This window comes from Schistocerca cancellata, chromosome 9 (assembly GCF_023864275.1).
Source record: "Schistocerca cancellata isolate TAMUIC-IGC-003103 chromosome 9, iqSchCanc2.1, whole genome shotgun sequence".
NCBI lineage: Eukaryota > Metazoa > Arthropoda > Insecta > Orthoptera > Acrididae > Schistocerca > Schistocerca cancellata.
This window is the reverse complement of record NC_064634.1, coordinates 404624035-404647667: the sequence shown is the minus strand read 5'-3', so window position 1 is coordinate 404647667 and position 23633 is coordinate 404624035. Positions and strand designations below refer to the sequence as shown.

Sequence of the window (23633 nt, the reverse complement as noted above, 5' to 3'; positions counted from 1 at the left end):
TACAACACAGATTTTTGAGTTCAGCTTGCACTGAGGTCATTTTCTGTGTTAATCTATGGTCAAAACACTTCATACAATTGGCCCATAATGAAATAAAAATTAATTTCACATCACTATCCAAAGTGATGAAGATGATTCTAAAAAGTAAAAGTTCATAAGGGGGTGGATAGTATCTCCAGTAAGGCACAATGATGTGGTCCCACAATATGTAATGTTCTTAGTCACTTAACTAATGCATCAGTAATTCAGAATGCTTTCCAATATAGATTGAATATATAACTGTCAGACACCTCTCTATGATAAAGATGACTCCACAGAAGTCAATAACACCCATCATCACTCTACACATCATTTTCTCAAAGTTTGAGCTTCTTGAACTCCAAATGTGGGGAAGTAAGCATTGTATCTATATCTTTAAAGTAGCAAGTGAAAGAGAGGAAGAGAGGCATTTCCCTGTCACTCAGCCAAGATCAAGCCAACAGCCCCTAATGCGTGTCCATGCAGAGCAGACAGAGTTGCAAATAATGTAAAGTGAAATTAAATGTTTATATAATGTTACAACACCTGGCAAGACTATGAGACTGAGCATGACCAATAATTAGTTTTCTCAAAAATCAATTTTTTTATGAAATTTCAGAAGTGCGTAATATTGAAGACAGAAAGTTGTACTTTGGGATTTACATTGTCTTCTATGTAAAAACATACAGTACACGTTTTCCTGGAGTACTTAACATAACAATTGAATTATTAGGTAAAAACTGATTTTCAGACCAAAAAGTGTAAAAACAAGTTAGTTAATCTACCTCTTCTAATTAAGAGACAATGCTAAAGTGACAGCACTTTTAATTAATTAATGTAATCATGGAGGTGCACCAACTCTCCAGAAACAGAAAGAAGAGAGACAGTTCAGAAGTCGCAGTCTACACTCAGCTCCTTTTGAAAAATTCCGGAAGTCAGAGTTTAAGAGTTATCGATTTGAGAATTTTATAGATCATAAACACAGCAGATTTGCTCAAAGAAAAATCATGAACACTGTTAGTCTTCAGCTAACAACACTGTAAATGTGAGCACTTCTGCCGACACTGGAAGCAATCTATCTGCACGTGTTCCATTTGGCATCTGCACTGAGAGTATATAAAGACCAATACCTTCACTCAGGATGTTATTCGATCATCAGTTGTAATGATGTGTCTTGCTCAGTTAAAGAATGTATAGTACCCTTGTTTTGAGGAGTGATTGAGGACATTTTTGAAAGAATAACTTCATTAACATAAAGAAACTCATTTATAATTTCCCCAGTTGGATATCCATACAACTGCATAAAACCAAAATATCTCTCGTGACATTGTCTCCAATGTGCCTACACATTCTGTCCAAGAGAGTGTCCTCTAAGCATCAGATGTTGATTAAGATGACTGACGTAACTGTATTTCAATTGAATTAGACATTGCGCTTATAATGTACAACTGTGTGTAAACGAACTTGCATTTTAGATATTTTGCTTTTTGTGCAACCCACTATGTTATAGAAAACTGGTTGACAAGGGGTACAGTTTATTCACCACTTTAAAGATGAGCAGTTAATCGTATTTCATTTGCAGACAGGATGATAATGAACTTCGAGTGGAAGTCAGCTCTGAACTGCGCCGAACACTGAATATGATAAGAAACGTTTAATTAACTGCACAATTATTTCTAATGCATGTGAACTATTACCAGAATATACTCCTTTAATGACAGTATACTTTTATTTTTCATTGTAGTTCCTGACTTCTGGGAATTATATTTAGAGTGTTAGAACATTTTATTCAAGTTTTGGTGAGATGAGTTGTGGACTTGTGGAACTGGATCTTATAGGAGACAGGTTCTCCATCACTCTCTGGCTCTTCGCACAAATAATTTCAAGCTCTTGTAAAAGGCAATGGCTTTTAAAAATCACAAAACATGGAAATTTTCAACAAAAATAACTAACTACAAACCTTATTAATTTTACCTATTGCCCCACATATGGTGCATCAGCCCGGAAAGTGAACAGTCAAAGTGATCGGTATAGAAAGCAAAGACTTGGTAGGCACTAATAGAGTACCAAAACAGAACACACAGAGGCAAGATCCAGTGAAAGGGACAGTTTTGTGTTAAGTTCACAAGAGTGAAGTCTGAACAGTGACTGATATCTACATCAACTTCGACCGTGATGAGAAGAAGGAAAAATGTCACTACATTGAGGCCACCACCAGAACCGAATGCAGAGGAGAAGATGAGTCAGCATGGAGCTGCATGGGTCAGGCTGCTGTGCACGCTCTGGTAGTTTGTGTAACACTACAGTGCAGCACGTTGCATCGAAGGTATGTTGGTAAGTGGCTCACCTGGATGTGAAAAAATCTCTCATTACAAATCATTTGTTGAGACATGCTTTGTGTTAGCCAGCTGATGTTATGATATGATGTAAAACGCTTTCAGAGTTCGAATTTGATTTCACGAGATAATATTGGTCCCATAATAAACAAACAATGTATTAACAGGATTTTGAAGTGGTAAAAAGTATATTCCTGGTCATAAGACTATCAAAGAATTCTCTGGGTTTCCCGCTTGTCACATTTGACAGAAAGGAATCATTTCTGCACATAGATAACAAAGACAGATTCGCTGAATACCTGCAATGGGTAGAGAGAGTGGCTGTTAGCGAAGAAGAAATGCACAATAATAATAGGCTCCCTGATACAAACGTAAACAGCCAAATTATCAGGGTGGTAATGTGAATGTTAGAAGCTTAGAAGTTCAAAATACAAATTCTAATTATCATGAATGAGGTAGAGGAAGAGGAGGTCGGCAGCCACCACATTTTCAAACTAGTGAGGAAGAAGACATGTAGGAAATGTACCATTAAGACAGAAAGGAGACCAAAATGTGTTCTGATTTGAATATATGATTAATGAAAGTAATAGGCCCCATGAGGGAAACTAATTCCCATCCACGAGGAAACTGGCGCTCACCAGGTGGAGTCAATAATACAATAATAAAGCCAATAATTGACAAATAGATGGAAATAGCAAACCAACATACACAGGTGATAACAGGGATGATGCTTCAATAGCAACTGAAGTCCGTTTCATGAATGAATGCAGCCCTATTTTCAGCCGTTTTGCACATCCCCCTCAATTAAATGCTGGCAGCCAATAAGACTCTCTCTCTTTCTAAGTGGCTAGACATGAATTACAGCCAGATGGCAAGTACCTCTCTCCCACATGCTATAATGTTGCCGTACTTTGCAACAACCAAATTATTCATCTGCCGTTGGTGTTTTTAAGTATAGCTGTGAATGCGTATCTGTAGATGTGTTAGCAAGGTCAGGTGCAGGCAATTAACATCAAGTGCTCCACAAGCAGGCAGGGGGGGGGGGGGGGGGGTGTTATTTACTGCATTTATAACTTTTTCTAACGTGAATTTGAAAGTGGGACTTCTACTGTTGGCATCTTAAGACATAAGAACAGACTGCAGAAGCTTGTGGTGTCAGCAAGATAATTGTTAACGGAAGTGTCAGAGCTGTAGAAACCTTGGGAAAAATTGGTTTCGTATCACTTGGAAAGCATCGAAACCACAGGAAACCTGCCACACAAATGGAGTTTTTTGACAATGGTGGTTTAAAGGGCTCCGTGTCAATGGTGAATACCTGACATCACATAAACTTGTTAGAATTATGTGTGAGAAAATGCATAATGCACAGTGATTACATTTAACTAGAGTCAAACACACCAATACACACGCCTTATACACATTTTTAAAAATTCTAAGGAATAGAAGCTGTTCTCAAGCAAATATGATGACTTTAGTTTGGGCTTGAAGTTAATTTTGTTGTGTATAACATTTTTTCTTACACAGTAGTACAGTCCAATTGAAAATAAATGACAATTATTACAAGCAGTTTCAATGACCTTGTCGTTAGACAACTGTCATTTTGAGAAAAATTGTACCTGATGTCTTCACAAAACAATTTCAGCTGTTTTTGCCTTCCGATATCATGTAAACTAAAGCTGGGGAGCAGTGGACGGAAGGTTGTCTAAACGTGAAGTTAAGATTTCCCTCATGACAACTGATCGAAATTGGTTTTAAAAGTTATTATTCTCCTCATAGATTTGAACATAAAATAAAACGTACCAGTGAAAAATGAATGGGATTGTTGTGCGCAGGAACACAATTCCGCAATGTGGACTTCGTTTGCCCGCTCTCTGCTGCCATGCATGTGCAAACCTCATCCCCTCCATCCTCCCCTATCACTCTGCTTCTACACACGGAAGCACCTTCCTACGTGATACAGGCTATCCCAGTGCTGATAATTTGTTCAAGCACACTGATCAATCACCTTCAGTGTGTTTTGGAGACACTACAAAAAGTGGCATAAGCTTGGAAAACAAAACACTACAGGTAACAGGGAAAAGCTAAATAACTTAATTATACCACATGGTAATGGAGGTGAAGTAAATGCTTACATTTATGATGATAAAGGAAATCAGGGAGTAGCAAGAATAATAAGGGTTATAAACCTATTAGCTGTTCTAACTTTCCAAAAGAAGTAGAAGCAGACAATAATTTATGTAGCAGTGATGTGAAGGAACACAGCTGGTCAAAAAATTTAGTTGATGTGCAACAAATGAAAGTAAAAAAAGTCGTCAAATGTTCTGATTTGAAATTGGTGGGCAAGGTAGGAAAAGCTGCTGAAAATGTGAGTACTGATAACCCGTGAATCTAAGTACAAATGAAATTGCAACTGAAAGAGACTATTTTAGCTAGTGGCAGACTGAGAAAGATTTGCTTGACGAATTTCATGAGGCAACTGTACAAAGTAAAATAAGCCGCCCTATTACAGAATTCAATATTTCAGGCTTGATAGTGTGTTGTCTTCTTGTTAGTAGCAGTGAAGCAAGTGCATTGTCCAAAGCATTCTTTGATTCTGTTCCTAACAGGGATATGTTAACTGTAATGAGATTATCTAGTTTATGAACAGTAGGTGTTATTAGAAAAGTACTATACTAGTAAAGCAAGAAGCTTTGATACAATACATACATGGGAAGTAATTATAGATCATCCTCATTTAATGTCTCAGGTTTAAGTGTGAATATGTTAATTGGCACTAATTTCTTATCAAACTACCAAGGAAAGATTGATTTTTATCAGAGTCAATCAGTGTTAACTTTGACAAATTCTGATGTAATTACAGTGCCATTATGGTGGTGGTGATGAGTAGTGTTTAATGTCCCGTCGACAACGAGGTCATTAGAGATGGAGCGCAAGCTCGGGTTACGGAAGGATGTGGAAGGAAATCGGCCGTGCCCTTTCAAAGGAACCATCCCGGCATTGGCCTGAAACGATTTAGGGAAATCACGGAAAACCTAAATCAGGATGGCCGGAGACGGGATTGAACCGTCGTCCTCCCGAATGCGAGCCATTATGGTGATGGAACATATGGGATACTTGGAGGACGATATCAACTTCAATGGAAATGTGCAGGAGGCTAAAAAGGAAGGAAACTGTATTCCATAGGAGATAGAGGCTAAAATACAGTCAATCAAACAAATTTCCAGTGAGCTTGGGGCAAAATAAAGGAAAGTATTAACCAATCATTGCAATGGATTTTTGAATAAGCCTGGTAAAAGCTACGAGCGTCATTTAAATGTAAAACCTGGGCAAATATTTTTCAAAAAACCATACCAGATACTGCTAGACAAAAAGCAGTCAATGTATGCTAGATTTGCGTGGGGGGGGGGGGAGGTGTGTGTGTGTGTGTGTGTGTGTGTGTGTGTGTGTGTGTGACTGAACAAGTTGTTAATAATCTAATAATTCCCTTGTTGCAGTACCTAAGCTACTATACACAGCACTAGCAACTCCACCCCTACCCTGTTCTCACCCCCTCCATCCCCACAAATGCCTCTTCATTACCCCCACTACCTAACCTAGCTATATTGCTGCTCACATCAGACACAGGTGCACCCTATTACCCGGGGCTAAGGTTTTGTGTGTGTGTGTGTGTGTGTGTGTGTGTGTGTGTGTGTGTGAGTGAGTGAGTGAGTGAGAGAGAGAGAGAGAGAGAGAGAGAGAGAGAGAGAAGGGGGGGGGGGGAATAAAAAAAAAGAAATTAATAATTATTGTCACATCTTATCTTGGAGAACTGCTGATTGTAAGAACATACTGAAGAAATGAATGAAAAATTGAAGAGCTGCTTGATGATAATGCTCAATTTAATTTTAAAAAGAGTGAAGCTACCATGGAAGCAATTCTGAACTTTCACTTGATAGTGGAAGGCAGAAAAAAGTAAACTCCCTTCCAATTTACTGGTATTGTTGAGATATGAAAATCCTTGTACTGAAATAAGATGTTAGAAATCCTGGAATCAATAAGTTAGGAAGGATTATTTGAATGTCTTTGAGATTTCAGAGTGATTATTGCTAGACTTCTCGTATGAAGAGGCATAAGCTTATACAGTCATTCCTTAGTTGCGAGTCTGATCAGTGTTGGTACATATTTGAGATATCTGGTGTGATGCTGTCTGCAACTGATGACATTGTTACGAAAACATTATAAGAGGCAAGAACAGGTTTAAATACACGCCAGTAAGCTTTTTTTATTAGTTATCACTCCAAGAAATCTTCCTTATAAGCCTTTGCTTTAATGGTTATTTCTGTAACTATTTTTAACATAGATAACTTATCTGCACCACATTTCACACATAAAGTTAAGTAATATTTCTTTATATGTGTGGGTCTACTGGAGACGACCCTTTGATCACAACGAGACTAAACGATAAATCTTTGCAGCAGCTCTTTGGGGGTTAACAATAACATTCTTCAAGTGTTTAGAAAATGTCAAACATTGCTTGCATACAATACTTTTTCACACACTGACTCTGACCCCAACAGGCAGTCTTGTAAGACATAGCAACAGAAAAGTTGAGACAAATGTCATACCATTAAATATATCGAGAAAGAACTGGCTTACAGTTCAAAAGCACAAAATTGTGTATGTTCTACAATTTTCATTTATTTTGTTAACAATATATATTAATACTATAGAACATCAACAATTTGGGCTTTCCTGCTATAATAATGAAGTTTTTCTATCATGAAGTGACAGAAATGAATGGCTGCAGTATGTGTTCCAACACATTTTCCTGCTATAGAGTCTAATGCAGTTACTTGTTATGAAATGTCGATGGAAGGGAACAATTGTGGTTTTACCATCTTGAAAACTTACTGTGTAATGCAGCCCTCTGTAACCACGAAATTGAATGTACTCATTGAAGGAAGTTTGCTTTGCAGTGGCCCTCTGGGTCATATGGACTCAGTCCACCTTTGTTAAGAGCCATTCCCATTTTTATAAAGAGTATCTTAAAGATATTGCCTAAAAAAACATGTCACTTTGCTGTTGTTTGAATTGGACACACTTTATCCTTCGAATTGATTAATAACACTGTTTCAGGTTGCTAAGATCTTCTAAGTTTTGCACTTTCTTAATGACACTCACTGCCTACACTTTTATCTTAATCTCTAGCAAGGGGAGATCAGGCAAGGTGAGTGGATTTTCCTTAGCAGTCCTAAAGTGTGTAAGTTGGTGTATAGAGTGTGGGCATCACTGTTGCAGCCCCCTGCAAATGGCAGTTTGTTCCATGACATCCTTATCTTCACCAGGATCCACTTCTCTAAAATGCCCATAAAAGCCTGGATAAAACAATTGCATTCACAGCTGGTATACATAGTTGTGTTTGACTCTGTCACAGGCATTCTTGTAGTACCAAAAGGCAATATCTTACCCATGATTCCTTAGCCAAGTGAAAAAGGTATCTATAAGCACACAAAATGTTGTTGCTTTCATCGCTCATACCTATGTACAAAACAGATTCTGTAAATTCCAGTCTCAATACAAAAAATAATCTCTCTTTATGTGTCAGAGATCTGGATTACATTTAACCTCTAAATTATTTCATATGTTCATAAATTTCTATTGCAAGTTGTTCCCTATGGTACAATACTATTGTTATAAAAGCATTTAGTTCACCCCAGAATTACGTGGAGACTTTGATGAAAAGATATAAAGAACAATACAAACCCGAGGTGGTGTGCAGAAAAGGTAAGAGAGATCCATTTGAATTTTGCTCTTCTTTTTCAGCTCTCTGGTGCAAAAATTGAGCAAAAAGTGTCCTGGAACAAGATCAATGAAATAATTTCATGTATGAAAATGCAATAGACTCTTAAATTTTCTCTTATGACGTTTTGCACACAATTCTTCTGAAGGAACATCAGCTGGGTAGATGGAAAATTAGTTTTAATATGATTGTATATTCCCCACCAAAAACTATTACAAAGGGAAATGGAAACTGGTTTCAATTTGTAATATGGCACCCACTTAGTGTGTAGGTAAGAACATATGAAAGACACACACATTTATTTTCTCTCCTGCAAGGCATTTGTGTTTATTGTACCCTCTATACCTGGAAGATAGAAAGAAGTTGCCTTTCTGCTTGTTCTTTTTCTTCTCTTCTGCAGGGCATCAGTATTTATTGTATCCTTTATACCTGAAAGACTGAAGTTGCCTCCCTACTTGTTTTACAATTAAATTTAATTTCATCTAATGTTTGATGCTGCCACAGTTGAGTCTAAATTTTGTATCTGCCTAAAGCAACACAAAAGATACTGAACGGATGCACTTTGCAAGGAAAACTACATTTACCTCTACACAATTGGAAAATATACAGGGTTATTCATAAGTACTTCTGGGATTTCAATAGGAGACTGTGTGAAAACTACAAGACAAATAAAAATGACACATATCAGTGGCTAGGACATTTTTCCAAGTTTCAGTTCACAGTACGAGCTGTGGTGCAGTTGCAGTAGGAGGCAGGTAGGTCACAACATGTAGATATATCATCTGCTCTGTTCTGTCACACTGAATCAATTTGCAGGTACCGTTATTTACTCGAATCTAAGCCGCACTTTTTTTCCGTTTTCTGTAATCCAAAAAACCGCCTGCGGCTTAGAATCGAGTGCAAAGTAAGTGGAAGTTCTGAAAAATGTTGGTAGGTGCCGCCACAACTAACTTCTGCCTTCGAATATGTGTAGCGCTACACGGGCATGCTTTGCAGGCACAAAGATAAATACTGGCGCCAAAACCTCTGCATCAGTAAAAAAATTAAAAAAAGGTGGAAGACGAGCTTATTTCTCCGCCCCGAGTTTTGAACCACTGCATTTTCGTACATTATCCGACGAAGTAAATACAAATTCCGTATTGTTCATCTTCGAATGTAGCAGCATTTCTATGTACTACGAAAATCCGACTGGCAAGACTGTTTGGGATGTTTGTCAATATGGCCAACTCTACGTGATGAATTTTTTCCTACCTGTCAGAAGAGATGGTTACTAATAGGAACTTTTATGAATTGTGAATCACACGCAGTATTCTCTTCACCATAAGAATAATACGAATATAAACATTTTACCATGCATTCTTTCGTATTTGCTGCTATCTCATTTAAATCCTGTCTGCCTAATAAAATACAAAACTAGAGTGAGACAACAACAAACGCGGAAGAATATACATATCATGTAATGTTTTTATTCGTATTATTCTTATGCCTAATAGTGATACAGTCAGAATTGAAGCACGGCAAAGATTTTCAAACTGAGAAAAATTTTTGCTAAACTCTCGTTCAGAACATCTTCTATCATACGCAGCCTATTATTTGGTTCTTGTTGATCATTAACAAAGAAAGCAGCAGTGTAAGTAACAACAAATAGCAGACTCTTGTCATTGTTTCGATAATGAGACGATTCCTCTCTCTTTTTTTTTTTTTTTTTTTTAATTGTAAGCGCCTAAGCGGCGGTAGCGCGCATAAAAGCAAGCCATGCCGCGAACGGTGACAGGTCGTAAACACTCATTATTAGAATGCGACAAACAATGCATGACAGTACAGTAATTCATTTTCAGCTTAGAGTGACGTAAACACCTATAACAAAGAGAACGGCACTTATCAGATCAAAGAAAAATAAGGAATCAATTCAAACCAGATGAAGCTCGTGAAAAAGGAAGGGTACCCGTATAAATACGGACGGAGCGACTGATGCATAGCAATGGCTACCTGGTGCATCTTAACTGCTAAGCTTACGACTCGAACCAAACTACTGTAGCTGTATCGTCATTTATTCGACCTAAATTGTGTCTCATATTACAATGGACCAGCTTTGTTTCGATTTGGAGGTGTGGCCTAAAACTTTTCTCACCTCTTGAATTTCGAGTCTCAAACTTCAGGTGCGGCTTAGATTCAGGAAAATTTTTTTCCTTGATTTCGAGTCTCATTTTTCAGGTGCGGCTTAGATTCGAGTGCGGCTTAGATTCGAGTAAATACGGTAGGCAACATAGTAAACAGATTTCTAAAGTGGCCTGTAGTCAGCAAGCATGCACGTCACATGAAAGTACTGACGTTTGTCACATGAACAACGCTTGTCTTAAGCACCTGTAGCACGAGTTAAAAAGTCTGAGGGTCAGTCTATCCAATTATATGTGCATTTTCTGAATATCTGTACATAAGAGAGAAGCAGCAACAACAGGCCATACCCAAATATGTCCTGAATAAGTAAATACATCAAGATGTGGTTTTTGCTAAGTTATAGTGGACACTTTTCTGGTACACACAAGTAATTTTTAACATTTATTGCAGATGAATTACAATTCTGACTTTCTTAAATGGAATTATATACCTTTTCCGTGGTGTTTGAAAGGAACCTTCAAATAAGATTTCAGTGACACAATGTGTGGGACTTATTGAAACAGTAACAAAATAACAGCACAGCAAACCACTGTCTCACTGTCAGGAGAAGTCGTTCCACAAATGTCTACCCTACTGTAATAACTGTAACCAAACACACACTTCAGGTGTGATTCACGTATTTACATGTGCGTCTGAAATCCATCTTGGGTCACAACATGTAGACAAATCATCTGCTATGTACTGTCACAATGAATCAATTTGCAGGTAGGCAACATAATAAACAAGTTTCCAAAGTAGCCTGTAATCAGCTAGCGTGTTGTCCCATGCAAGTACTGACGTTTGTCACACCATGAACTTTCTCATGGAGTCTACAGACTTTCACAATGTAAAAACAGTCAAAAAATTGGGAATCATTTTCATTTATTTAATGTTAGAGAAGTAGATTATATGCCTTAAGTCTCCTTATTGTGCAAAGCCTTCACGATCTGCCTTTGGCGTCATTACAGAAATATTTCAAGAAACTCGAAGTTAGAAGAATACAATATGCCAACCAGAGAGAACAGCAACCAACATTCTAATAGTGATAATACATACTCCACATGTCATTGCTAGGTAGGCTAACTGTGCAAATGGAATCAACCAAAAATGTTCAGTGTACTCCCGATTATTCATGTGGATTATCCGGTTTGAGGATTATCTGTGCATTAATAAATAACACAGGGACCAGCAGCACAGGTTGGCACTAAGCCAGACCAGCAGCAGAAGGCGACTGTGCTGAACTACACCTGAGCGTGCACAGACATTGGCTGCCAACACTCCTGCTCCTACCCATCTAGCAGTATTATCCCAAATACATGTATGAAAATACTGTACCTTGATTATTCATGTTTTTCAATTATTTGTGCATCTTCTACCCCAACATTACCTCAAATGTTTGGGAGTATACTGTATTCTTTTCATTTCATTTCATTCTTTCCGCATTTCACTCAGACACAGTTTCATCAAAATGACTTTTAAAATCAGTCATAGTTCTCTGAATGGTGCCTATAAAAACTGCAAAGTTATGCAGCATTTCTACGTAAGAAATGAAAGTTCTGGGTGGAATAACAACAATAGAAAATAAAATATTGCTACTAACTACATAGAGGCATTGTTGAGTGGCAGACAGGCACACTGGAAAGGATTACTTGATATTATTCAGCAGTCTTTTTCAATGTTTCTGCCTCTCACTCAACACCACCTCTATTGGGTGAGTGGCGATATCTCCTTTTAATACTGATATTTCTGCATAAGCAATTGTTTGTGGACAAAGTGTTCCCACAAACCAAGGATAAATCAATTTTTGTAATATGCACTAGTTGTTAGCCAAAAATGCAAGCCAGCTGGGACAAATAGACAAACAATGACATTGGTCTGGCACTGTCTGGTGCAGGCTTTTCAGTAATTGTGTATGTTATCATTGTGCTGTTGATGGGACTCCATAGAGCTACAAGCATCTGTAGCTCTTAACAGATTTGCTCCTACAGTTATTGGACGATATCATACTGCACATAAAGCAACCCAACTAACACCAACAAGACAGACGTCACAACTATTCTACAGAAATAACTACAGCCCTTGCAGCATCACATTTTCATTTTACTCAGAGAAAGCACTTTCGGTATCTTTGTTTGCCTAAGCACTGACAAGAGAAGCTATGAAGAGTGATATTGTGTTGAATTGTTTGTGTATTAATAATTATTTTTTATTATGTTACATGTTTGTTACTGGCAATCTATTCAGTGCAAAACCAGATATCCCAATGGGCTACACAACCCACCAGTAACAATGAAAGCACAAATCAAGACCCTTCTGTGAAACAGAGAAATCAACTGAGCCATTGTCTTGCAAAGAATAGATTAACTTTTATGCATACTAACCATTACATCTATCGATGAAAGACCACGCAACAAAGGTGGTGGTTGGGAACGAGAAGAAACACTTGTTTGCTTGCCAAGTGAAGTGAACTATGTGGAACTTACTGTCTACCATCATGATTGGATGTCTTTGTTAAGCTTCTACTGCCCCATGTTTGTATGGATACCTACAGTCTATTTTTGAGTGTAATTTATACTGTAAGAAGTATCGGGTAGATCAGACAGACTGTGCCTGAAGTGGCAGAGAAACATCCTTGTCTGGTACAGATAAAATATGATGGCTTGAACTAGAGATTAATTTTTTATCATTCCATTGTAAGCAAACAATGTCAGTCAGTGTAATTAAATTTGTCCGGGGTTTAGAATGCATGGACAGGTAGCCTGACTGATAAAGTTGAGATTTAAAAGAAACACTGGTAATGGAAAAGACTACATCCAGTTACGATCACTTGCCTGAATTAAAAGTGAGGAAAAAGATTTAAACTGAAAGCAAATATTAGTTTCAGTCTTCTTTTCTTATAAAAATAAATAAATAAATAAGCCAGTTAATGTTTTTCTATTCATCTGTCATAAATACTGTGATACTATTAGTATTGCAATAGAAAAATTCTCAAAAATAATAAGTTTTCTACCACCACACACTGCATTAGTTTTGCATTTAGCATTTTTCAGTAATTATCTTTTTATTAGTCAGATCCATTTAATGTACACACAGTGTGTTCATACTCTGAAATTAATTTCACGCTACAGGAACAGTTTGGCAGCATCATCACTAGGTTGTTAAAATCGAAAAAACAGTAACAAGTAGCAATACTGGTGCAGATAAGAATAATCTTTTTCCCTTCTTCTAATATCAAAAAATGATCAAGGTATTTATAAACTACTATAATTAATTATGCTACATCATGAAATACCAATAGCGATTCATTAGCTTCTATTCTAATCGTAGTCACAAACCTGCTAGCGTAAAATACAGTTACAGTACCAATAACAATGTCACTGCTCAAAGCTGTTTATTGATTTAAACCTGTTGTTATAGTGGTCATGGCATTTTGGGTAAAGAGAGACAGGAGCTAGTAATCTTCGGTACAGAACTTCCGGAGAGATCATCCCGGAATCAGGAAGTGGCCTCCATGCTCACCAGTATTAACAGCTATGGACTTTTATCTATGGGGAAAACTACAACAATAGGTCTATATGGAAAAAGTGACAAGTCCTAAAAATATGAAATGCTGTACACGATGGGTCTGTGCTGCAATAAGTCAAACTGAAATTCAACATGCACTTACTTTATAGCATCATGTGTCAAAGGCAACATTTGAGCGTAATATATAAACCAAAATAATGAATACGTGAACTATAATTGAGTTATGCGATTGCTTAGGGTAGATGTTTGTGGAATCTCTCTTGCCTGGTGAGGGGGCAGTGATTGTGGCACCTACATCTTGTTACTATTTCATTACGTCCCACAAGTTATGTCTCTTTAAGTCCACTTCAATGGCTCAATCCAATTCTACATAAAAAAATATAACTCCACTAACTGAATTTTCTGTTGGTGCTTGGTGGAACATGATAATAATACTAAAAAGGAAAACTCTTATTAATGTTCTGCAAAATTATATTTATTTGGTAATTAACCAGCTTGTGGCTTCTCAAGCCATCTACAGGTAACAACTGAATCTTCTTTAACCTATCTTCGCTGACAATCTTTTAGTAGATGTAGAATGTGAAGTTAACCATTCTGTCAAAAAAAAGCAGAGAAATGGCCTTACTGGAAGTAATGGAAATCAACAAAACATAGCACAGAATGACAGCCTACTATTAAACAATCAGAATCAATTTCAATTTTCCCCTTGTCAAATTAAGTTTTTGTTACAAATACTACATTCCAACTGTACTTTAACTTCATTTCTCATGATTTGTTATATATGTATCTCAACATAAAAACTTCGTTTACCCTCTTTTTAGTTAATGTAATTACTGTAATATTTTCCTATGTAAAAAACCATTTGTCACTTTTGTATCATCTACATCTACATCCATACTCCGCAAGCCACCTGACGGTGCGTGGTGGAGGGTACCTTGAGTAGCTCTATCGGTTCTCCCTTCTATTCCAGTCTCATATTGTTCGTGGAAAGAAGGATTGTCGGTATGCCTCTGTGTGGGCTATAATCTCTCCGATTTTATTCTCATGGTCTCTTCACGAGATATACGTAGGAGGGAGCAATATACTGCTTGACTCCTCGGTGAAAGTATGTTCTTGAAACTTCAACAAAAGCCCGTAGCGAGCAACTGAGCATCTCTCCTGCAGAGTCTTCCACTGTAGTTTATCTATCATCTCCGTAATGCTTTCGCGATTACTAAATGATCCTGTAACAAAGCGCGCTGCTCTCCGTTGGATCTTCTCTATCTCTTCTATCACCCCTATCTGGTACGGATCCCACACTGCTGAGCAGTATTCAAGCAGTGGGCGAACAAGCATACTGTAACCTACTTCCTTTGTTTTCAGATTGCATTTCCTTAGGATTCTTCCAGTGAATCTCAGTCTGGCATCTGCTTTACCGACGATCAACTTTATATGATCATTCCATTTTAAATCACTCCTAATGCGTACTCCCAGATAATTTATGGAATTAACTGCTACCAGTTGTTGACCTGCTATATTATAGCTAAATGATTGAGGGTCTTTCTTTCTATGTATTCACAGCACATTACACTTTTCTAAACTGAGATTCAATTGCCATTCCCTGCACGGCATCTACATGGGAACCCGTGTCTATGGCCCTCCGAGTTCGTGGACGAATAGCATGAGCTGGGTTTCACACGATCCTCTTTTTCGAAACCCGATTCCTACAGAGTAGATTTATAGTCTCCAGAAAAGTCATTATACTCTAACATAATACGTGTTCCAAAATTCTACAACTGATCGACATAGAGGTATAGGTCTATAGTTCTGCACATCTGTTCGACGTCCCTTCTTGAAAACGGGGATGACCCGTGCCCTTTCCCAATCCTTTGGAACGCCACGCTCTTCTAGAGACCTACGGAACACCGCTGCAAGAAGGGGGGCCAAGTTCCTTCGCTTACTCAGTGTAAAATCGAACTGTTATCCCATCAGGTCCAGCGTCCTTTCCTCTTTTGAGCGATTTTAATTGTTTTTCTATCCCTCTGTTGTCTATTTCGATATCTATCATTTTGTCATCTGTGCGACAATCTAGAGAAGGAACTACAGTGCAGTCTACCTCTGTGAAACAGCTTTGGAAAAAGACATTTAGTATTTCGGCCTTTAGTCTGTGATCCTCTGTTTCAGTACCATTTTGGTCACAGAGTGTCTGGACATTTTGTTTTGATCCACCTACCGCGTTGACATAAGACCAAAATTTCTTATGATTTTCTGCCAAGCCAGTACATAGAACTTTACTTTCAAATTCACTGAACCTCTCTCGTGTGGCCCTCCTCACATTACATTTCGCTTTGCGTAATTTTTGTTTGTCTGCAAGGCGGTGGCTATGTTTATGTTTGCTGTGAAGTTCCCTTTGCTCCCGTAGCAGTTTTCTAACTCTGTTGTTGTACCACGGTGGCTCTTTTCCATCTCTTACGATCTTGCTTGGTACATACTCATGTAACGCATATTGTACGATGGTTTTGAACTTTGTCCACTGATCCTCAACACTATCTGTACTTAAAAAAAACTTGTGTGTTGAGCAGTCAGGTACCCTGAAATCTGCTTTTTCTCACTTTTGCTAAACAGAAAAATCTTCCTAACTTTTTTAATATTTCTATTTATGGCTGAAATCATTAATGCACTAACCGTTTTATGATCACTGATTCCCTGTTCTGCGTTAACTGTTTCAAATAGTTCAGGTCTGTTTGTCACCAGAAGGTCTAATATGTTATCGCCATGAGTCGGTTCTCTGTTTAACTGCTCAAGGTAGTTTTCAGATAAAGCACTTTAAAAAATTTCACTGGATTCTTTGTCCCTGCCACCTGTTATGAACGTTTGAGTCTCCCAGTCTATATCCGGCAAATTAAAATCTCCACCCAGAACTATAACATGGTGAGGAAATCTACTCGAAATATTTTCCAAATTATCCTTCAGTTGCTCAGCCACAACAGCTGCTGAACCAGGGGGCCTATAGAGACATCCAATTACCATGTCTGAGCCTGCTTTAACCGTGACCTTCACCCAAATTATTTCACATTTCGGATCTCCGTCAACTTCCTTCGATACTATTGCACTTCTTATCGCTATAAACACACCTCCCCCTTCGCTGTCCAGCCTGTCTCTGTGGTATACATTCCAATCCGAGTTTAGAATTTCATTACTGTTTACATCTGGTTTCAGTCAACTTTCTGTCCCTAGTACTATGTGGGCATTGTGACCTTTTATTAATGAGAGCAGTTCTGGGACCTTTCTATAGACGCTCCTGCAGTTTACTATTAGCACATTAATATTTTTATTCCCTGTTGCATTTTGCCTACTCCTGCCTTGTTGCGTCTCAGGAGGCGTCTTGTCGGGCCTAGAGAGGGAATTCTCTAACCTAAAAATCCCACATGTGCACTCCACATGTACTCCGCTACCCTTGTAGCTGCTTCCTGCGTGTAGTGCACCCTGAATAGGTCAGGCGTGCACTACACGCCTGACCTATTCAGGGGGACCCTACATTTCTCCACCCAATAGCGGCGGTTGAGAAATTTGCACCCCAGATCTCCGCAGAATCGTCTGAGCCTCTGGTTTAAGCCTTCTACTCGGTTCCAAACCAGAGGACCGCAATCGGTTCTGGGAATGATACTACAAATAGTTAGCTCAGATTCCACCCCGGGAGCGAGGCTTTCCCCCTTCAGCAACTCCGCCAACTGCCTGTACGATATAAATAACACCTGTGGAAGTCACAAATCATGTTTATCTGTGTTTGAGACATTCTGATGTCATCTGAAGATGGCCTGAAAAGGTGAAAGCTGGTTCATTACTAAATAAATGTAATTTTGCAGAACATTAGAAACTTTTCTCCATTTTAATATTTACAGCTCCAATTTAAAATAAAGTTGGTGTCATAATTTGGTAGCTATACACATAAAAAGTTACATCCATGCATCAGAAACATCTCCACATTGCCTCAATATATTTGCTCACTTGGAATACAGGGTGTCCCATTAATCTTGACCACCCCCAAATAACTTTTTGTACAAAAACAAAATAAAAACTGTATCAAGCAAATGTTATTCAGCTATGAGGGGGACTGTAACTAGCACAACTGTCTTTCTTGTAACTTTGTTCATTACAAAAATATGAAAAGCAGTACATATTTTTTTAAATATCACCCTATGTTTTTGGTTCAATAGTCTATTTCCTCTCCTCGAGACCTGTTCAAACAGTTATCATAATTTACCATTCACATAAAGCAAAAAGGCACTCTGTCATCAGGCGCAAGTGGCCCATCAGGACCACCCAACTGCCGTGTCATCCTCTGCTGAGGATGGGCGGATAGGAGGGGCGTGTGGTCAGCACACCGCTCTCCTGGTTGTTATGATGGTTTTCTTTGACCAGCAGCCGCTACCATTCAGTCGAGTAGCTCCTCAATTGGCATCACGAGGCTGACGGCATCCCGAAAAATGGCAACAGCACAAGGCGGCCAAGATGGTCACCCATCCAAGTGCCGGCCATGCCCGACAGCGCTTAACTTCGGTGATCTGGCGGGAACCAGCGTATCCACTGCGGCAAGGCCGTTGTCACCATTCACATTATTAAAAACATCACACAAAATTTACTTTGACTCTCCTGAACTAGCATACAGTGCAGGTACCCATGGTAATCTAACTCGTCCAATTGCTGGAGCTGATACCAAACAAATGAAACACACAAAAAGTACTATCTCCAGGTGACAGTTTATATGAGAACAGACAATGTACATCAAATAATAACAGTACTACAGTATTGTAATATAAAAGACTGGCAATAAAGGTACTATTTTTAAATTACTAACAGAAAATGTGATTGGAGGAGGAGGGGATTTACATTTTGCTCCTAAAGCGTGTATCACCATTTTGTGTCTTAAAATAAACTTAGATTTAAAAAATTGTGTTTGGAGATGTGCTAATACTATTTCTAAGTGCAACCATATTGCTAAATTCCTTCCTAATTCTTCCATCACATCTATACAAATAGAAAACATGACAATAACTCACTTTGAGTAGTTCAGAACAGTTTCATAAACTGCAAATTCCTCTTCACTGAGTTTCACTGTTATGATGTGAACATTTTTCTCTGGAAGACACTGCAGTGAACCCACCCTCTGCAGTTGATCCTTTGTCCGGCGCAGCATTATGGCATTCATGATTGCATTTAGCCTATGCAAGCCAGATGCATTTTTGTTGTCAACCCAACGGCGCCACACCTACAATTAAATTTTCTTGTTCATGACACAAGAGATTAAGAGTTTGCATGTTTCTAGTTCCTCTCCGACACTAACACGGTTGAAATATAGAAGACTTTGCAGAACACAAATAGGTTTCACAAAATAGAGAACTGATACTGTCATAGGGAAACTGTACAAAACAAAATGCAATCACCACTCTATAAAATATCATATCAACCCAACACACTTCTACAAGCAACTGAAATTAACTTGCTTCTCACAGAGAGGCCTGCACAACAGGCAACAGGGCATTGCTTCAAATAACACTTGTTTTAGATAATGTGCATCAACTACAAAATTATGCAAAATGTGAAAGGAGGAGGAGGAGGAGGAGGAGGAGGAGGAGGAGGAGGAGGATGACGAAGAAGAAGAAACCATAAAATATGCAACAAATTAACCAACTGTGATAACTTTAACAAAATGTAAGCTGAATTCAGAAAGAATACAGATTAAACCCAGATTAAAATACTATACCTCTCCTCATTATCAACCTTCAGATGTGAAAGAGTATTCAGTGAGAATTCAAGAAATTAAGACACTCAACATATGTACTGAACATTCCTGTCAAGTTAAAAATTGTGCAGTGGACTAAGACTTAACAAAACCTCTGCCTTTCATGTGACTTCACATCCCTCCTCTCCTCTTGAGCCTTTCAACTGCAGGACTGTCGATTAAATCATCCCTGCATATTACATGTACTGATTTAAAGTTTATCACTAGTTTCTCTCAATACCTTCCGCATTTTTTATTCAGCACATAAAGTATGCACAAATGGCTCAGTTTTATTGTCATGAAAATCACTGGCCTGGCTTCAAAACACAGCTGGAAACATTGTTTTAACTTGTCATAAGTGTTTCATGCCATGTATAGTCTGCCAAAGAATGAGAAACATTTAATCGGAGAATAACAATGCTTGCTGACTGGGTAATGTGTCTATTTTGTTGAAGATAGAAGATCACAACTTGAGGATCAGTGATGGGCACATTGATTCACAAGAAGCTAGATCAAGGCAAGATATAGTAAGAGCTACTAACTAGTTTACCTAAACCCTGCCTAAGATCACAAAGCAGATTTTGTGCTCTGCTATATGAAATTTTTAAAAAAGGAAGAAAGAAAGAAAGAAATCACAAGACGACTGGCATTACATTACATCTGGTGTGTTCTTTCTTTTGACATGTAAAACTCAGTAGAGTATGCAGCATTCTTACTATAGCCATGTGTTCGCAATATTGCTTCATATAACAAATTTTCAGCAGTCTGCAATGAGAAAGTGAGGAATTAAATCAATCAGCTCCAAAAACCTTTGCCATCAGAAAGCATTTCATTCCTGTGTGGCCAACACCTTTTTGATGTGAAATGTTGATTTCTATAAGTAACAGGAGAGAGCGATAATCAGAATGGCAAGTAATAATTTTGCTACGCAAAAGTGTCAGCAGATGCAGCATCTTGCACACAACATAAATATATTCCTGTATATATCTGTTAAACTTCCACATTTAACAAGCAATACGCAAGTACATCATCCATCTTTGCAGATAAACGAACCCTCACAAGACAAAGCTTTCCTTTCAACAGCTCTTAAGAAGCTCCCTCAGCTGCAAAATATAGTAGGGTGCAGCAGACCATCAATAAGAATTTAAGAAACTATCAGGAATTAAGACGAATAGGACAAGACAGGCATCTATGCTATGTAGCAGTTGTGTAAGGAATGTAGACATAAAGCTACAGATAAAATTTGGACCAGGGCACCAGGTCACAAACACTGTAGAGCCCAGTACTACTATGGCCAGGTAGTAGTGGATATTGAGGCACTGATGATCTGAGTGAAAAGGACCAGATATTGAGAACTGGAAGAGGGGGGCAGGCAACAACCAAGCCAAGAACAGAGAATACAATGTCAGGAGTAAAATTTAGAAGATAGGTGCAGCAACATCACATAAAAGAGTGAGCTTTGTTGTGATTCCACAGCAACACACTCAATCTTGGATTAACGAAGTTGTCAGATGAGTCACCCATGAACTAATCTGACTGCAGCTGACTTTGGGCAGGGCTCACATCACTGCTGCGCCAGTTGCTGCTATTAGGAGGTAGGGACACACGAGAGACAGCCTATACCTTAGCTGGAAGCAGATTAACTGAACCGATATCTGAGAATATAAGAGGGGGGGGAAGGGGGGGAGAGGGGGGGGGAGAGGGGGGGGGGAGAGGGGGGAGAGAGAGAGAGAGAGAGAGAGAGAGAGAGAGAGGAGAAATTGATGAATTTTTTATCTGTAAATGACCTAGATTGTCAAAAGGAAAGTCGTGTATTATATCAGAGCACCATGTAAATACAAGTATCCATATATTAAATATAGGTAACTATAAATTAGTAGCCTATTTTTGTACTGAAAATATGGAGAAAGGAAAAGTTGCCACATATATAAAGAAGAAGTGAAAGAAAGGGAGAGGGGTGAAAGAAAGAAATTTCAAATCAACTGAAACAACTAGCTTCTGGTTAACCAACACTTGGAAGCCTTTGTAAACTGCTGCTATCAGAAAAGTCTATTATAATTATCACAGTATATGATATCAACTGGAAAACTTGCAAATATTCTTACAAACATTTCAGTCATTACTGTGCCTCCTAGAAGAAAAAAGAAAGCAGATGACTGTTTCTGGAGATTTTAATATTAATCTACTGAACGTGTAAGATAAAACAATTTGGGAATCTTACTTCACTCTTACAAAATGTGTTCTGTAGTTAATTTTCTCCACCAGAATTACAAAAGACAGCCGTACTCTAATAAAAAACATTTTTGTAAATAATGGTAATGATACAAATTTTTATCCAGCACTGAATGGCCTCTTTGACAATGCTATACAACAAGTTATACCAAACTTGTCTACATCCTCAGCATCCGCCAGCAAGCGTCAAGAGAAAACCCGATGAAGGAACGTAAATTCAGTTCAGTTGCTAATATTTCAATTCAATAAGGTGGCATAATTCTTTGGCTTATTATAAAATTTTGGTAGGAGAAGAAGCTTTTTTGTTTTTGAAGGAAATTTATCTTTTTGTAAAATTAGGCGGTTGCCTTACTCCACCTAATAAAAATTTTTTGTTCACAAATGTGTGTTAATCTGTGGATATAACACGTTAAGACTAATTAATGTACAAATAACAAAAAGTTTGAAGGGTGCCTCACAGGAAGCTGATTGGAGGGGACATATAATATGGCAAATGTCAATTCCAAATTGACAATACGACAGTGCCCAGCTATGTGTGAATTGTACATGTGTGAATGTGTGCGAGTTTTTTTTTTTTTTTGTTTAAGTCTGAAGTTGGGCTAAGTCTGATACCAAATAATATCTGACAAACTTTTTCAATGCACCTGCCTGCCTCTCAGCAGTAAGTAGCAGTCTATTGTAATTATAAATTTAATGTCTTTGTAGAGGGGTTTCTATTAATTTTTAATGGCAACTTCCCCAAGAAAACAAAAAGATGTTTGCTAATAAGATATAAAAATGCCCTGGACTACAGATGAAATCAATAACCACATGCAAGAATAAGGAAATCGTTTGAAATGTTCAGAACAAACATATGAGTGGGAATGATTAGATATGACAAGAAATACTGTACTGTCTTAAGGAAAATTATTGAAAAATCAAAAAATCTCTGCATAATACATGAACTTTAGTAATTCAGATAATAAAATTAAATCTGTATAGGCAACAGCTAGAAGTAAAACAGAGAATGAGTTAAGGAATTTGAGGACTCTGTTATTAAAAAAAGCTAAATAATAAACAAAGTAATCAAAGAGTCAACATATCTAAAAATCACTTCCTTGAAGTAGCTCGTAACTTTGACATATACTGTTCAAGGAATGAAGCAATAGAATATTTGCAATAAGCAATGCCACATACATAAAGACAAATCACACTTACTCCATACTCTGACACAGAAATTAAGAATGTAATTAACTCCCTCAAGAGCAAAAACTTTCATGAGGTTGATGATATCCATAGTGAAGGACCTAAATAGCATTCTTTAAATATATGTACTGTGTTCAGTCATATATGCAGTGCATCACTATCAGAGCAGGTCATCTTAGATGGACTAAAATATGCTACTATCAGACCTTTTACAAGAAAGGTTGTAAGACATAATAGTAATTACCAACCGGTTTCACTTCTTACCTCCTTCTCGAAGGTGCTGGAAAAGATTATGTATTCAAGAACTACAACACCCCTATCTCAAAATAAGATACTTAGTTTAAATTTGGGTTTCAAAAGGCTCTCTCTACAGAACATGTCATTTTTCAATCCACAAATTAAACTGTACACATGCATTTCATTGCGCAGCTCACAATATTCTTCGAAGGTGTTTGACTATCACGGTATCACAGACCTTGCTGGTAACTGGTTATCATCCTATCCATGCAAACCTCCAGAGTGTAGCAGGAAGAAATTCAGGCCACGCACACAATGGAAGTTGAAACAGTATCTTCAAAAATACCTATGTAGCATAAACAACTTGCTTCACTGAGGATGCAAGTATCACAATCAATAATGT

The 23633-nt window shown here is 38.0% G+C and overlaps 1 protein-coding gene and 1 pseudogene across 2 annotated transcripts in view; both read right to left on the bottom strand.

Annotated features, from left to right (window-relative positions):
- The window catches only part of LOC126100803 (transcription termination factor 2), a 255850-nt gene that overhangs the window by 58390 nt on the left and 173827 nt on the right, over positions 1 to 23633 (bottom strand). For both annotated transcript variants that reach the window (XM_049911433.1, XM_049911432.1), the window contains exons 12-13: positions 18855 to 19063; positions 8097 to 8188 (exon numbers count right to left, since the gene is read on the bottom strand). In XM_049911433.1, the coding sequence (XP_049767390.1) occupies positions 8097 to 8188; positions 18855 to 19063 (301 nt within the window). The remainder of the gene's footprint in view (positions 1 to 8096; positions 8189 to 18854; positions 19064 to 23633) is intronic.
- LOC126102371 (5S ribosomal RNA) lies at positions 18283 to 18400 on the bottom strand (annotated as a pseudogene).